The 15,026-nt window shown below is 41.8% G+C and overlaps 1 protein-coding gene across 1 annotated transcript in view; it reads right to left on the bottom strand.

Annotated features, from left to right (window-relative positions):
• LOC121382543 (mucin-2-like) overlaps positions 1–15,026 on the bottom strand; it is a 35,858-nt gene that overhangs the window by 9,063 nt on the left and 11,769 nt on the right. The window contains exons 4-8 of the mRNA XM_041511999.1: positions 9,414–9,620; positions 7,926–8,160; positions 5,490–5,542; positions 4,867–5,023; positions 356–3,168 (exon numbers count right to left, since the gene is read on the bottom strand). Of these exons, the coding sequence (XP_041367933.1) occupies positions 356–3,168; positions 4,867–5,023; positions 5,490–5,542; positions 7,926–8,160; positions 9,414–9,620 (3,465 nt within the window). The remainder of the gene's footprint in view (positions 1–355; positions 3,169–4,866; positions 5,024–5,489; positions 5,543–7,925; positions 8,161–9,413; positions 9,621–15,026) is intronic.

Genomic DNA, 15,026 nt, shown 5'->3' on the forward strand with positions numbered 1-15,026 from the left:
GTCTCACAAAATTAAATGATCCTGCCCATGTGTATTTCATCTATTTGTGATCAAGGGAAAATAATTAAAATGTGACACAAAGATTATAATAGCAGAACTAAACTGATAGTGTAAATAATTCAGTGAAAACATAATTTAAAATGTTACCACTGGTCAGTGTTAGGAGATGAAATGTGATTTGTTATGTAAGTTACAGACATGTTCCCTACCCACCTTCACCGCAATCAGATATGGGGGGGGGGGGGGGGTGTGTGGATTAAATACAAATACATCAAACAGAAATGATCAATTAAAAATAATGTGTTGCAAAATTAGTTTTTAAGAAAAATCAACCAATAAAAACAATGAACTATACCTTTTTTACAATCTTAGCAGGCCGCACAGTACGTGTTTTTCTAGCGATCCCTTCAACTGCTACTCCGGACTTCACTATGTCAGACCACAATTTTTTGGACAATTTCGAGGGAGTCTTGCGTGGCATTTTTCTGCTGGAACCATGGCGTGCTGGGGTCTTCTTGGTGATGGAATGTAACCTGGGTGTATGAATGGCTCTTAAAGCCACCATTTTGTTCACATCGGCTGGAGGACTTACTACTTTTTCTACTGAATCCGACATCTTCATCTTCTTTGCACTTGGCATCTGTGGTGTGCCAACTTTTGCCACAAAATGTTTAAGTGATTTTGGTGTTGCAATCTTCCTTTTTTTTGCCGACTGTGTGGAAGATGTTTTTCCAACCTTGGGAGTTGCTACAGGTGATTTTTCAGCCTTTGCAGTTGACAATGGAGTTTTTGCTGCCTTTAGAGATCTTTCAACCATGGGGGCTTTAGCAGGTGATTTTGTTGTCTTTGCAGTCGATTTGGGAGATTTCCCAACTTTAGTTCTAGCCGGTGATTTTGCAGCCCTTACCATTGATTTTGGAGATTTTATTGGCTTTGGAGTTCTTGCAGGTGATTTTATTCTGAAAGTTATTGGAGATGAAATAGTCTTGGCTGATTTTATAAGTGATGATGAAATTGCTTTATCTCTTGCAGATGATTCTGAAGCATTTGTTGGAGTCAGTAGTGTGAAAGTAATTGGTATTTCTGTCATCTTGGGAGTTCTTGCAGGTGATTTTACAGCCTTAGGAGTTAGAGGTGATTTTGTCATCTTCGGAGATCTTGCTGGTGATTTTATCGTCAGAGATCTTGGCAATGATTTTGCCATCTTTGGACTTCCTATAGGTGATTTTGTCACCTTCGGAGATCTTGGCAATGATTTTGCCATCTTCGGAGTTCCTATAGGTGATTTTGTCACCTTCGGAGATCTTGCCGGTGATTTTACCATCTTTGGAGATCTTGCCGGTGATATTGCCATCTTCAGAGTTCCTACAGGTGATTTTGCCACATTCTGAGTTCCTATAGGTGATTTTGCCACCTTTGGAGATTCTGCCATCTTCGGAGTTCCTATAGGTGATCTTGCCACCTTGGGTGTTCTTACAGGTGATTTTGTCATCTTTGGAGTTCCTATAGGTGATCTTGCCATCTTCAGAGTTCCTATAGGCAATTTTGCCACCTTTGGAGATCCTGCCATCTTCGGAGTTCTTATAGGTGATTTTGCCACCTTTGGAGATCTTGCCAGTGATTTTGTCATCTTGGGTGTTCCTATAGGTGATTTTGCCACCTTTGAAGATCTTGCCGGTGATTTTGTCATCTTCGGAGTTCCTATAGGCGATTTTGCCACCTTTGGAGATCTTGCCATCTTCAGAGTTCCTACAGGTGATTTTGCAATCTTCAGAGATCTTGCCGGTGATTTTATCATCTTGGGTGTTCTTACAGGTGATTTTGCCACCTTGGGGCTTATTGCAGGTACTTTTGTAATGATAGCAGATGTTTGTAGAGATGAAACAGTGGAGTTATCAGCAGGTAATTTTGTCACCATAGGAGATTTTGCTGGTGATTTAGCCATCATAGGAGATCTTGCCAGTGATTTAGCCATTTTAGGAGATCTTGCCGGTGATTTTCCCATCACAGGAGATCTTGCCGGTGATTTTCCCATCACAGGAGATCTTGCCGGCAATTTAGCCATCACAGGAGATCTTGCCGGTGATTTAGTCATCATAGGAGATCTTGCCGGTGATTCAGCAGTCTTGAGAGTTCTTGCCGGTGATTCAGCAGTCTTGGGAGTTCTTGCCGGTGATTCAGCAGTCTTGAGAGTTCTTGCCGGTGATTCAGCAGTCTTGGGAGTTCTTGCCGGTGATTCAGCAGTCTTGAGAGTTCTTGCTGTCTTCGGAACAGGTGATTTAGAAGACCTGGGTGTTCGTACAGGTGATTTAGAAGACCTGGGTGTTCGTACAGGTGAACTTGCAGTCTTGGGGCTTTTTGTGGCAACAGGTGATCTTGCTGTCCTAGAGATTACTGATGGTGACTTAGAAGTACTTTTGGAAGTTCTGCCAGGTGACTTTAAAGGGGCTGTTAGTGTTTGTACCGTTGATTTGCTGGCAGACATGTTTGTACTCTTGGGTGTTGTAGCAGGAGATACTGGAGTCTTAGCCGGTGATGTCATCCTCTTTGGAGTTGTAGCAGGTGACTTTAATTTGGGCGTTTTTGGAGGTGTCGTTGACTTGGGAGTTCCTGAGGTGGATTTAGCCATCGTCATTTTAGGGCTAGCTAATTTGGAAGTGGCCTGTGGCATCGGTATTGATCTGGCTGGGGATTTTGACTCAGACCGTTTTGCCGATCTAGAAGTCAGTAAGGAACCTGCCCTAGGAGTTCTTTGTGGCGATTTGGAAGTGTGAACTGGGGAAGCTTTCGGAGTTCTTGCTGGTGATTTAACCTTTGCTGGTGTTCTGCTACCTTTCGGAGAAGAGCTACGAGATCTGGGTATTTTTGGTGACGACTTTGCCTGTTTTGTAACAGCTTGTGGACTTTCTTCCAATATTGTTGAGTTAACTTTCGCCGTCACTGATCTGCGTTTAGCCGGAGACTGTGAGGCAGATTCTTCAGTGATAACTGGTTCTGAAGTTCTTCTTGGAGCAGATCCTTTCCTTACGGGCGTGGCTGGGGGTAGCGTTTTGTCGAACTGCTCTGGCGTCAGACTCGGACCAAAGGAAACTCTCTTCCTTTTGGAGCTTGGGAGATCGTAGCTAGTCGCCTTTCTCTTTTTCCCCGACCCAGAAGATGGAGTTCCACCTTTAAAAAAAATGATAGCATTTACTGAAACATCCATAAAACAAAAAACAAACAAAATTACTTGTACTTCTTTCAGACATTTTTTTTTTGTTGTAATATTTTTTTTTTTTAGAATTATGCAAGAAGCATATTGTGGTATTACAAACACCACGATGACCAGAAACACTTGAAAGTACAGAAGCAGATAACCTAAACAATAAAATGTAAGTAATGTGTAAGAGAAAAATACACGGTAGTATTTAAAAGCTAGAGTGTCACTTTAAAATAAATTATAATGCAAGCTCAGATGAGTTTTAATCATTGTCCCTAATATACAAATATCCCGCCACATGAAATAAATACACTGATTACAAAGAACAGGTTCAATTTTGTAGTCAAAATGATGCAGGAAATGTGAACTATTAAGTAAGGACTAGATTGCAGAAAGAGTTCATTAACATTATCTAAAATAAATTTTATTTAAAATACTGTTATCTGGCATCTATATTACAAATAATAGATGAAAGCAAATGATTTTACATGCATTTCAAACTATATTTGTACTATTTGAAATCATAACAAGAATTCTGCAGACTTAAATGTCTGACCTATCATAAACTTATTCAGTGTCACTGGTAGTTGCATTTATTTCAATCAATGTTAACAAAACAAAATTAAATTTTATAACGTTTAATCTAATTTTAAAAAAACATTTAAAGTTTTGAAAGTTTGTTTGTTTTGTTTAATGACCCCACTAGAACACATTGATTAATTAATCACCGGCTACTGGATATCAAACAGTTGATAATTCTGATTCGTAGTCATCAGAGGAAACCTGCTACATGTTTCCATTAGCAGCAAGGATCTTTTATATGCAACAAACTATGGCCATTGACCAGTTGTGGTGCACTGGTTGGAATGAGAAAAACACCAATCAACTGAATGGATCTACCAAAGTGGTTCCATACTACGATGCAACCACCTCAGGTAAGTGCTCAAGCCACTGGTGTTTATTTCTATATATGCAGAGCCACTTACAAACGTGGTGTATGACAGTGTAATAGTGAGTGTTAATGGAGGGTCCATGTCTACATGCAGGGCCAGTTACAAACGTGGTGTATGGTGTAATAGTGAGTGTTAATGGAGGGTCCATGTCTACATGCAGGGCCAGTTACAAACGTGGTGTATGACAGTGTAATAGTGAGTGTTAATGGAGGGTCCATGTCTACATGCAGGGCCAGTTACAAACGTGGTGTAATAGTGAGTGTTAATGGAGGGTCCATGTCTACATGCAGGGCCAGTTACAAACGTGGTGTATGACAGTGTAATAGTGAGTGTTAATGGAGGGTCCATGTCTACATGCAGAGCCAGTTACAAACGTGGTGTATGACAGTGTAATAGTGAGTGTTAATGGAGGGTCCATGTCTACATGCAGAGCCACTTACAAACGTGGTGTATGACAGTGTAATAGTGAGTGTTAATGGAGGGTCCATGTCTACATGCAGGGCCAGTTACAAACGTGGTGTATGACAGTGTAATAGTGAGTGTTAATGGAGGGTCCATGTCTACATGCAGGGCCAGTTACAAACGTGGTGTATGACAGTGTAATAGTGAGTGTTAATGGAGGGTCCATGTCTACATGCAGGGCCAGTTACAAACGTGGTGTATGACAGTGTAATAGTGAGCATTTGTGACACACAGCAGTATTGTTAGTAGTACCAGTTTTTCGCGATGGAGATTTTTGTTTTGCTGGTGTTGGAGTTTTTGCTTCACCAGCAGTCTCTGTAACGGGCTGTGATCGTCGGCGCAGTTCAGAAATACTATTTCTCAGCTTCGCCTTAGATGGTGGATGATACGGGCTTCCTAACGGCATACTCTGTAAAATAGCATAGCACAACTGAACATCTAACATCAAACTAAATCAGAACACAATACACTTACTCTCCAACTAAAGAAGTAAAACAGGAACACAACCAGTCAATTCCATGTAATCACACCCTTTCTTAAAGACAGTTTATTCTTTTCAAGGGTTCACTATATTTCAAGCATTTAAACTCCTTAAGTTTAAAATCCACCTAAAAAGCACACAAGCTTCAGTATATACATTAAACTTACTAGAGGCCTCTCCTGATAATAATTCCAGGTGAGAAATTAGGAGCCATTCCAAACATGTATCTAAACCAAAAGCAACACAAAACAATATATGTATTAGCGTGGACAAGTATGAGGTGCACACATTCAACAGCTTGTCTACCATGAAGATGGCTGCACCGGTTGCCAGCCTGTATGTGCATGAGTGTATGACTAACTAGAAAAATTTGGTGAACATATGAAATACTTACAGCACGTGAAGTGGGTATCGTTTTTCTGGCACCGGATGCAAGAGCAGCAGCGCCTGTGTGGAAAATAAAACAAACTGTGAATATCAGTACTGTACACACCAGGTTGTAACAATATACCACAACCATCAACTAACTCCACACCATTAGATAAATGTTTTTTTTAAAGTACTATAAACAGTGAATAAAGCAAGCAAACAGAAGCTTGATGATGGGAGTGTATAGGCACCGATTTTTCTGTCACTATTTTACAAATTCCATTCACTTTTATAATTAAATTTTCTTTGCAGCTATTAACTTTACAGCAATCTGCTTGGTCAAGTGGGGCTTACTTTTTTGCATTCATATCTCACAGAAAATTAGAACCTATGGGGGGGGGGGGGGGAGAGAGAGAGAGAGAGAGAGAGAGAGAGAGAGAGAGAGAGAGAGAGAGAGAGAGAGAGAGAGAGAGAGAGAGAGAGAGAGATGAATATTTAGCTGGGAAATAATAAAACAGACAAGTACCAGTGAGGTACATGATATGCCCATCAGGTGTTTGATGGAAAACCATAGATATTAATGAATATGTTATGGGTATGATTCAATTCCAATTATGTGATTTTTTTGCAATGGGGTAGATGAACAGTGTTGAACCAACTACTGTATTCATTGAAGGTGCTGTCTGATTAATGAATTTATTGTTCTTTATTAAAAAGGGAACTTTTGTTTAGCATGGGTACTCTGGTGACATATCACCAGATATCCAAGGCCAGTGGTTTTGGGATTCGGGCCAGTAAAAGTTACTGTCTGCGATCCTGATGGCAATTGGTCAAAAAAAAAAAAAAATATCTACAAGTAACTTCTTTCGATTTGCTGTCACATGCAATATTTCACTAACAAATAGTTGGCTACCAGTAATCTTTGACCCATCTATGACATCAATATACCTACCGATGTAACTTTATTCAAGTTATAAAATGTAAACATTAATCGTATCGCTGCCATTTTCTTTTTTGCACTGGAACCCAAAGATTTGTTACTCTAATACTAATACAGTGCAAGCATAATATGCAAAACGGTAACAAGTCTTTTATTAGTTTAAAGGTTGCAAGCAACCATTTACATTTGCAAAACTTTAAAAGTGTAAATTATTAATTTAATTTATAAAATATCACATAAATTGCCAAAAAAATAAATAAAAAACATATATATACAATATCATGGAATAGATAAATTTAACAAAGTATCTACTTGGAAAAATTACTAATTTGGTGTGTGTGTGTGTGGTGGGTGGTGTGTGGGTTTGTACCCTTAAACTATAATACATGTACAATGCTTTTTTTTTTTTTTTTTAATTGTTGTTTGTGGGTTTGGGGGGTTTCGGGGTGGGGGTGGGGGGTGGGGGGTTCCCCCATTCATAAGTAAATAAATATATACACATTTATAAGTGATAAATTATTAATTTGTTTTTAATGCTGTTAATTGTTGTAATAGGTAACACGGATTGTTTTTATAACTTAGGTGGTTTTAGTGGAAACTAAATTTTAAAAAATATTAAATGGTAACTTTATTCTAAACTGATGAAAATTGTAAGGACATACCATAAAATATGCCCAACGAGCATGTTGTGTAAATTAACAAATTGATTAAACATGATCTTAGTATGCAAAATGTACATTAAAAAGTCAAGTATTTTAATTTACTGTTTTTTGTTTGTTTTATAAACAGTTAAAATTGGGCAAGTGAATTTTTCACCATGGCCAGTGAATTTTCAAATCGACTGGCCCCATGGCAAGTGAATTAAACAATTTTTTTTAGAACACCTGCATTTATCCGCCATCCCAAGGTGTTCCTACATGCGATGCTTGATGGTCCTGTATGCAAGATATCATCGGGACAAGGATTTACTGTTTTGTGCAGTACACCCTGAAAAGTAGGTCACAGTGACCTAGTAATAGTACACGACACACTGCCATCCCAGGTTGTTCCTACATGTGAGGTTTGATGGTCCTGTATGCAAGATGTGGCCTGGACAAAAAAAAGTTAACAGAAACACGTACGGACAACGCCATACCATAATACGCCCCATCATAGACAAGTGTATAAAATTGCAGGTAGAGAAAAGTAGATGATACTATAAGCACCATGCTTTGCCTGGCATATCACACACAAAGCATTTCATTCACTCAGCCCTGCATGGAGTTCTAGTAAATAATGCTTTCAAATGTCACTTCAATTGAAAACTAGCAGGTACCACTATATTATTATTACCATTAAAGAATACATTTCCGTAACATGTCTTACATATGAATTGCATTTAGGTAATATTAAAAAAAAAACCCAAAACATATTGGATATCTATGGGCAGCTCTTATATTTTATATACTTAAATTTGTGTGTACCTGTACAAAATTAGATTTTACAAGTGAAAAACAAATGTACTTGTGTATAAAACTCAACCTGACAGCTTGGGTGACGCAGAACGTTTTGGCGTCGAGACTGGCGCATTTTCTTTCAATAACGATGTCTTGGCTGAAGCAGTAGGGCTGGCTGTAGATGGCGATTTTTTCTTTTTCACATCTGACAATGGCGACACTTTCACTGGAGTCTTAGCCTTAGGTGATTTGACCGGCTTGTTGTCCGAGCGTGGGGTCAGTGGAGGTTGTTTTGCCGAAGAGGGAGTAGGTGGCTTGGACTGAAAGAAACAAACCAAATTAATATGAGCAGTTTGCCACAGGCTTTCTGCCAGAAAATAATTTTAGGATACGTAATAAAACCACAACAGATCATAAGTGGCCGATACTAGGTGGTTACAGGTTTGAAATCTTTTGAATATGTATTATGACAAATTTTAAACAGAGTTCTTTCACTAAATAAATCCATTAAATTCTAAGATTTTAGGGTACATTATTTTACCCTTCATACCCTCTCAGCTGCTGGAACAAATCTTGGAATAATAATTTTAGCAATGCATATTCAAGGGTCGTATTTTAAAAAACAATATGCAAAAAAAAAGAAGAATGAACTTCACAATTAGTCCTCAGAAAATGTAAAATTTAGGGGCATTGAATTTGGGGATTATAAAAAAAGGATTCTGCCAGAATCATCAACATGATTTTATATAGTTATTTTGTGAGTCCGTTTCATGGGATTCACGGAAGCAGAGTATCTTGTTTAATTTTTCTACCTGGAAAAAAATAATTAAGAACTGAACGTTATATTTTTGACGTTCATGCGATGATAAACACCAAAACCGTTTTACACACTGTATGAATGGTGTAGCACGAAGCCGTTCATACATATCGAAAAACAAACAGTTTTATTTTTAACAAATAGCACAAGTGTTTATCATTATTTCTTCACACTTGCTGAGTGTTGATTGAACCACATCTGGGATTACATTCATTAATAGGCCTAAAATATATATGATAGCAGCACTCTTTTGAGTCACTCAGAGTGGAATACTAGTTAAGTATAGTACTATTAAGTGTTAGACCAGTGTTCGAAATAAGCACTTGTCCGTTCATGACAAGTGAAAATATTTGGACAAGTGAAAATATTGTCAGACAAGTAGATTTTTTAGATATATTTGTCCAGTGGACTAGTGAACAATTCTGCTTATTTCTATCACTGTAGACTACTAATACTCTAGTATGTACCGAAATAGAATTCTGTACATGTGGCCGCGAGATGGCTGTATTTTCAATATTGCAAAAATTTAAGCCGGCAAATAACACCCATTTCACACTATAAAATACATCTTAGAGAGCATAATTTTCTATGCTTTGTCAAACCCTCCATTCAACCTGTACTATCATATTTTCAGCAGCAATAGGTTTTCTTTAGCGGAACATATGTTTTGGCCTGCTATTTAAAAAACATAATACCAGGCCATATTGTACTTCCTGTTTCGAGCCATGTATTTATTTATTTTTAAAACAAGTTCACCTTTGGAGACAGAATTTTATTAGGAATCTTTTTCTCTCTCTGTGGTGTATTATTTCTCGGATGGTGTTTTGAGTCAGGAGCGAACTCAAAGCGGAAAGATCGGTCACTGATGGTGAAAACGTCACAGTGCTTTACTTGAACAACAGCCAAGATCGCTTTTCCATTCACCTGAGTTGGATTCGTCTGACTTAGGTTTGTCACAAACACCTGGAAAATAAACATTTTTATTTTTAAAAAGAGGGTTTGTCATGAATGTCTTTTTTAAAATATGGAATATATCAACCGAGTATGTTAATCAGTATTTGTCACCGAGTGTGTTAATCAGTATTTGTCACCGAGTGTGTTAATCAGTATTTGTCACCGAGTATGTTAATCAGTATTTGTCACCGAGTATGTTAATCAGTATTTGTCACCGTGTATGTTAATCAGTAATTGTCACTGTGTATGTTAATCAGTATTTGTCACTGAGTGTGTTAATCAGTATTTGTCACCGAGTATGTTAATCAGTAATTGTCACTGAGTATGTTAATCAGTATTTGTCACAAGAGTATGTTAATCAGTATTTGTCACCGTGTATGTTAATCAGTAATTGTCACCGTGTATGTTAATCAGTATTTGTCACTGAGTGTGTTAATCAGTATTTGTCACCGAGTATGTCAATCAGTAATTGTTACTGAGTATGTTAATCAGTATTTGTCACAAGAGTATGTTAATCAGTATTTGTCACAAGAGTATGTTAATCAGTAATTGTTACTGTCTCAAACTTAAGAATCTGTTACCTACGTTCATTTTGAAAGGTTTATGCTATAAGTAAAATGATCATTGATTGCAATTTTAAGCCTGCCTACAGCAATTTTAAACTGGTAACTTTTTAAACAAAAAAACCCCCAAAAAACCCAGTCCCTTCAACAGACATCAATAATTTTTATCTGTCAGCAAAAATCCGCCATCAGTAAAGCCATTCATGTTGCAACTACGGCAAATGACATTGGTGCAGCCATTAAGTTCGAGCCCTGCTGTTATTTTATATATTAGAAAACATGACTGGTGAATTCTATTTATACTATAAGTTCTAAAATAACATTTTAATTTGATAATTAGTAAATAAAGTTCTAAAGACGACTCCATCGGACATATGTCATTGGATTAGAACAAATGAGATTTAACATCACCAACTCTTGCAATTGGAGAAAACTTGGAGTGTTTTCTCTTTTATAGATACATTACCTGTCCTCAAACAAGTGCACCTCCCCCCCACTCAAGTGGTCTGGTCCGAACATCCCAACAGCCAATGGGATGGCCTAAATTCTTCTACTGCATACTGCTCTCTAGTTCCGGTCACATGACTAACTTCCTTCTTTTTCCCTGAGCGCATCGCACGGAGAACAGGAAGCGGGGAGGCCCGGGCGGGATGAAATCTTGAGGACAGGTAATGTATCTATAAAAGAGAAAACACTCCAAGTTTTCTCCATTTCTATAGCCATTACCTGTCCTCAAACAAGTGCAGCATTCAACAGATGGTGGTGGGTGCCGAGATCCGTAGATGCTTGTGATAACTCCCCAACCGGAAAGAGACTGACTAGTGGAAGAATAAGGCCAACCTTGGTAAGCTCTCCTCCTAGGGATGCCCGTCACACACCAATGCAGGTGATGTTAGTAACAACAACCAGAATGGTGGCATCCGTCAGCAGTGGCAGGTACGGCTCCTAGAACACATGGACCAGGAGGCGGAAGCCACATCTCATGCTGGTTCTGACAGGGTGGGAAGACGTAGCCACCAGGGATGCAGGTGTTAGGTAACCCTCACGTATTGAAGTGTTATAGTTTTTCAATAACAAGCGACAACCTAATGAGGTGCATCCGTCAGAACATTGAACAAAACAAGACCCCCGAGTATTTTCTGTCTAGTACACCAAAGATCTGTTAGTTCAATAATGACAACCAATAATCACATGCAGTGCAGGGTAAAGGTTATCGAGACAAAAGTTCCGGCACCAGTACGTGAACTGTGCAAAAGAACAAAAGTCTAAGCAATTCTCATCTGTTGATTCGATGGACATCTCGGTATGCAGCCCAGAATCAGACAGACATCAACGGCGACGAGGACGGCTTGTATTCAACAGTCTGTGCAGCAACAACCGGACCCAGATGATGGAACCCCTCAACGTCTTCTGTGGAGACATCCCTCAGATAATAGTTGGCGAAGATGGAGTCCGTAGCCCAGAACCAACCAGTGATAATGTGCTGAATGGGTGTGTTGCAGTGCAGGGACATCGTGGCAGCCAAGGCACGGAGTTCATGCGGATTAGAAGCAGACGGAGCAGGTAAACCCTCCTTCTGATAGGCGGTCAGGATAGAAGACCGGATCCAGGTGGCCACCATGTTCTTGGTAAGATCCCTCAACCGACTCTGGTTACAGGAGAGGAAAAGTCTTTTGCGATGTTGTCGAAAAGATCTGGTCCTCTCGATGTACTGGTGCAGGGCTCTAACAGGGCACAACGCCAAGTCCTCAACGTCCGCTGGACCAACGATAGAGAAGAAGGCCTGCACAGCATACGAACGAGGCGCTTGGTCTGGTAACTGATTCTTTGCAACAAAGTTCATGAGTAACCCCAAGTTGACTGCACGCCGATCTCGGAGCATGGAGTTCTGAGACATGGGCAGCCGTGGCGAAACTGAGTAAAAACACCGTCTTCCACGTCAAGTCTTGCAGGGAAGAGGATTCGATCGGCTCATAAGGTGCGGTCGATAACGCTCGTAACACCAGATTCTGGTCCCATCTTGGTGGCCGAAACCGGTGTACTTGATCTTCAAGGCGAAACCCTTTGATCATCTTATGGATCTCAGGAATACCCGATAACTTCGTTCCAGTAGTGACATCACGAACAGTAGCGATGGTAGACCCCTTCAATCGTAAAGTGGTCCGCAGATACAGCAAAAAAATCAGCAAGACGAGGTATTTGAATCGTCTGAGAGTTGAGTTTTTGCCGGACACACCATCGGTGAAGACAAAGCCATCTGACGTTGTAAGCCGCAGTAGTAGATGATCTGTGCGCTTTCAAAATGGCCGCCGTAGACTGTGAAGAAAAAACCTTTCTTCCTCAAACTCTTGGAGATACAGTCCACGCGTGCAGTTGGAACAACTGCAGATGTGGATGGTATAGTCTTGACGTGGGATGCAGCAACAGATGATCCCAGTCTGGCAGCGATAAAGGATGTGGATCGACAAGACGTATTAGATTTGGATACCACATCCTGGATGGCCACATCGGAGCAATGAGTAACAGGCGACAATGGTACAGCTGAAACCTCTGAAGCACCCTTGGAAGGAGGATTGGTGGAGGAAAAGCGTATGCGTCCATCTGTTCCCAGCTGATGGCCAATGCGTCGAGATCCAGAGCTTCGGGATCCGGCACCGGAGACACGTAAACCCTCAGCTGATGGTTGAATCGTGTCGCGAAAGGATCGATGTTTGGTGTGCAAAGTCTATCACACACCCATCGAAACGCTTCGGGATGGAGCATCCATTCCGTCGGATGTGGAGACAACGGCCGAGACAGTGTGTCGACTAGTACATTGGAAACCCCTGGAATATGGCGAGCCCAAAGTTGCAACGGAATCTTGTCAACCAGCTTGTAGAGACGATAAGTCAACTGCAGCAGACTGCTGGAGTGGGTTCCGCTCCGACGGTTGATATAAGCCACTGCGGTGGTACTGTCTGTGGCTACCATGAGAGGCGCCTGACAGCATCTCTCGCCAATGAAGGATGACGTAACTGCCAACATCTCCAACAGGCTGATGTGTAGATCGGCTTCATCTGGAAACCACAGCCACCAACAGGGACTGGACTGCAAGGCGACTGGTAACCAGATCAGCAAATCTGCGTTATTGTACTGAATGCATGGATTCAGAAACAAACTGGATACCGCGACCTCTAAGCGTCAAATGTTGCGCTGACGTCAAAATTACTCTTGCAATGATACTTCATGAAACAGTAATAGAGTGATTCAGGAATCAAGACATCGGAAACAGCGACCCCGTGATACAGGCAAGAGCCAAGACAGCGTAGCAACTCGCTACGCTACATGCCCGATATACCTGGAAGTGAAGCAACGCAAAACAGCAACCGGCTAAAATCCACGGTCGTCACACCATCTGGTGCGAAACAGCAGCACAGACCATCTAGACAGCATCGGTCACGAACTCTGGCGGTAACAACAGTGAACGTCAGTGAGTTGATAAGCCGCAATGATCCCCGTACCACGTGATGGCAACTGGATAACTTCCGGAACCAGCGGAAGTAGTGACTGTCTTGCATCGCCACCGGATATAGAGAACGATCTGCCGAATGTCGCTGAACCTTCCTCGAACATCGGTGCACGGGATCTCAACACAAGTGACCGGACCCGTAGACTGTCTTCATCACCAACCCGGAACGCTTGTAACGCCGAACCTTCACGGCAAAGAGCCGTATGTAGACCACAGGTCTGCCAAGATTACCGGCTTGTGCTGAAAGTTGAGAATGGATCGCTTCACTGCGTCCGGATCTTCTATAACGGTAGGTGCCGACGCATCTCTGGAAAATCAGTCAGTAACCTGGCACAGGCACTTCGATCCAATGTACTGGCTGCAATCGGAACACGGACCGTGGACAGTCCCGTCAGGAGCCGGTGTAAACCCTGAACGCCGAATCAGCTGCCGACTGGTGTGGACGGTACTATGTACACGGACTGGCAGGAGCCGGTGGAACCCTGGACGCTGCACCACTTCGATCGATCACGGGACGACGGTACCGAACGGTGAGCCGATGACGCAGCAATCTTCCAGTTCATTACAGGGCTCCGTCTGCTTGCTGGAACAACAATCCGCACGGGCCGGTTACTGGTAGCCGTGTAACCGACGGGGGCCTGTGGCAGCCAACGATCGAATGGCGACATCTGCCGGTGGAACCTCCGTGGCAATCATCGAAACCGGACCCTTCTTGGCTGAACTCGAGCACAGGCCAATTGATGTACCGTAATGGAAGCTGCCGGTTAACCGGACCGTGGATGGTCCCGTCTAGCCCTCGGAGGCCTTGGAAACCACATCAACTGAAGGTTGGCGCTGACGATCTGTGGAACCCGTAGGGAGCCATACAGGTCATGTGGAACGGCTACGGTCCCGGCTCCGATGCGCCGAAGAGGACTTCCCCGCTGAAGATCGGTGAGCCTTGGAATCAGTGGAGCGTCTATCTGAATGAGCCGGCTTCTTAGAGGGCTGCGTAGAGACCGCAGGCCTGTCATCCGAAGTCTTAGGTATAGGTGGAGCTGAAGAAGCCGCACCCCCTGAAGAGGGGACTGGAACCGGACCTGACCCCGAACCTGCCAGTTTGGGTAAGGTCGCCATTGTTTCTTCCAGCATGGAGTCAGCAATCGAAGACGAAGATTCCACCTTCTTGGTCCTCGAAGATTCCACCTTCTTGGTCCTCGCTGACACCACCTTCAGGTAAGCCGCGAACTCGACATCAGACAAGCCCGCACAAAGGTCGCATCTAGAAGTGAGGCCACACGAACACGACAACCTGGACATAAGTCGTGTGGGTCGCCGCCGGCACTAACTTCTTGCAGCGTAACA

Source organism: Gigantopelta aegis, chromosome 10 (assembly GCF_016097555.1).
Source record: "Gigantopelta aegis isolate Gae_Host chromosome 10, Gae_host_genome, whole genome shotgun sequence".
In the NCBI taxonomy this organism is placed as follows: domain Eukaryota; kingdom Metazoa; phylum Mollusca; class Gastropoda; order Neomphalida; family Peltospiridae; genus Gigantopelta; species Gigantopelta aegis.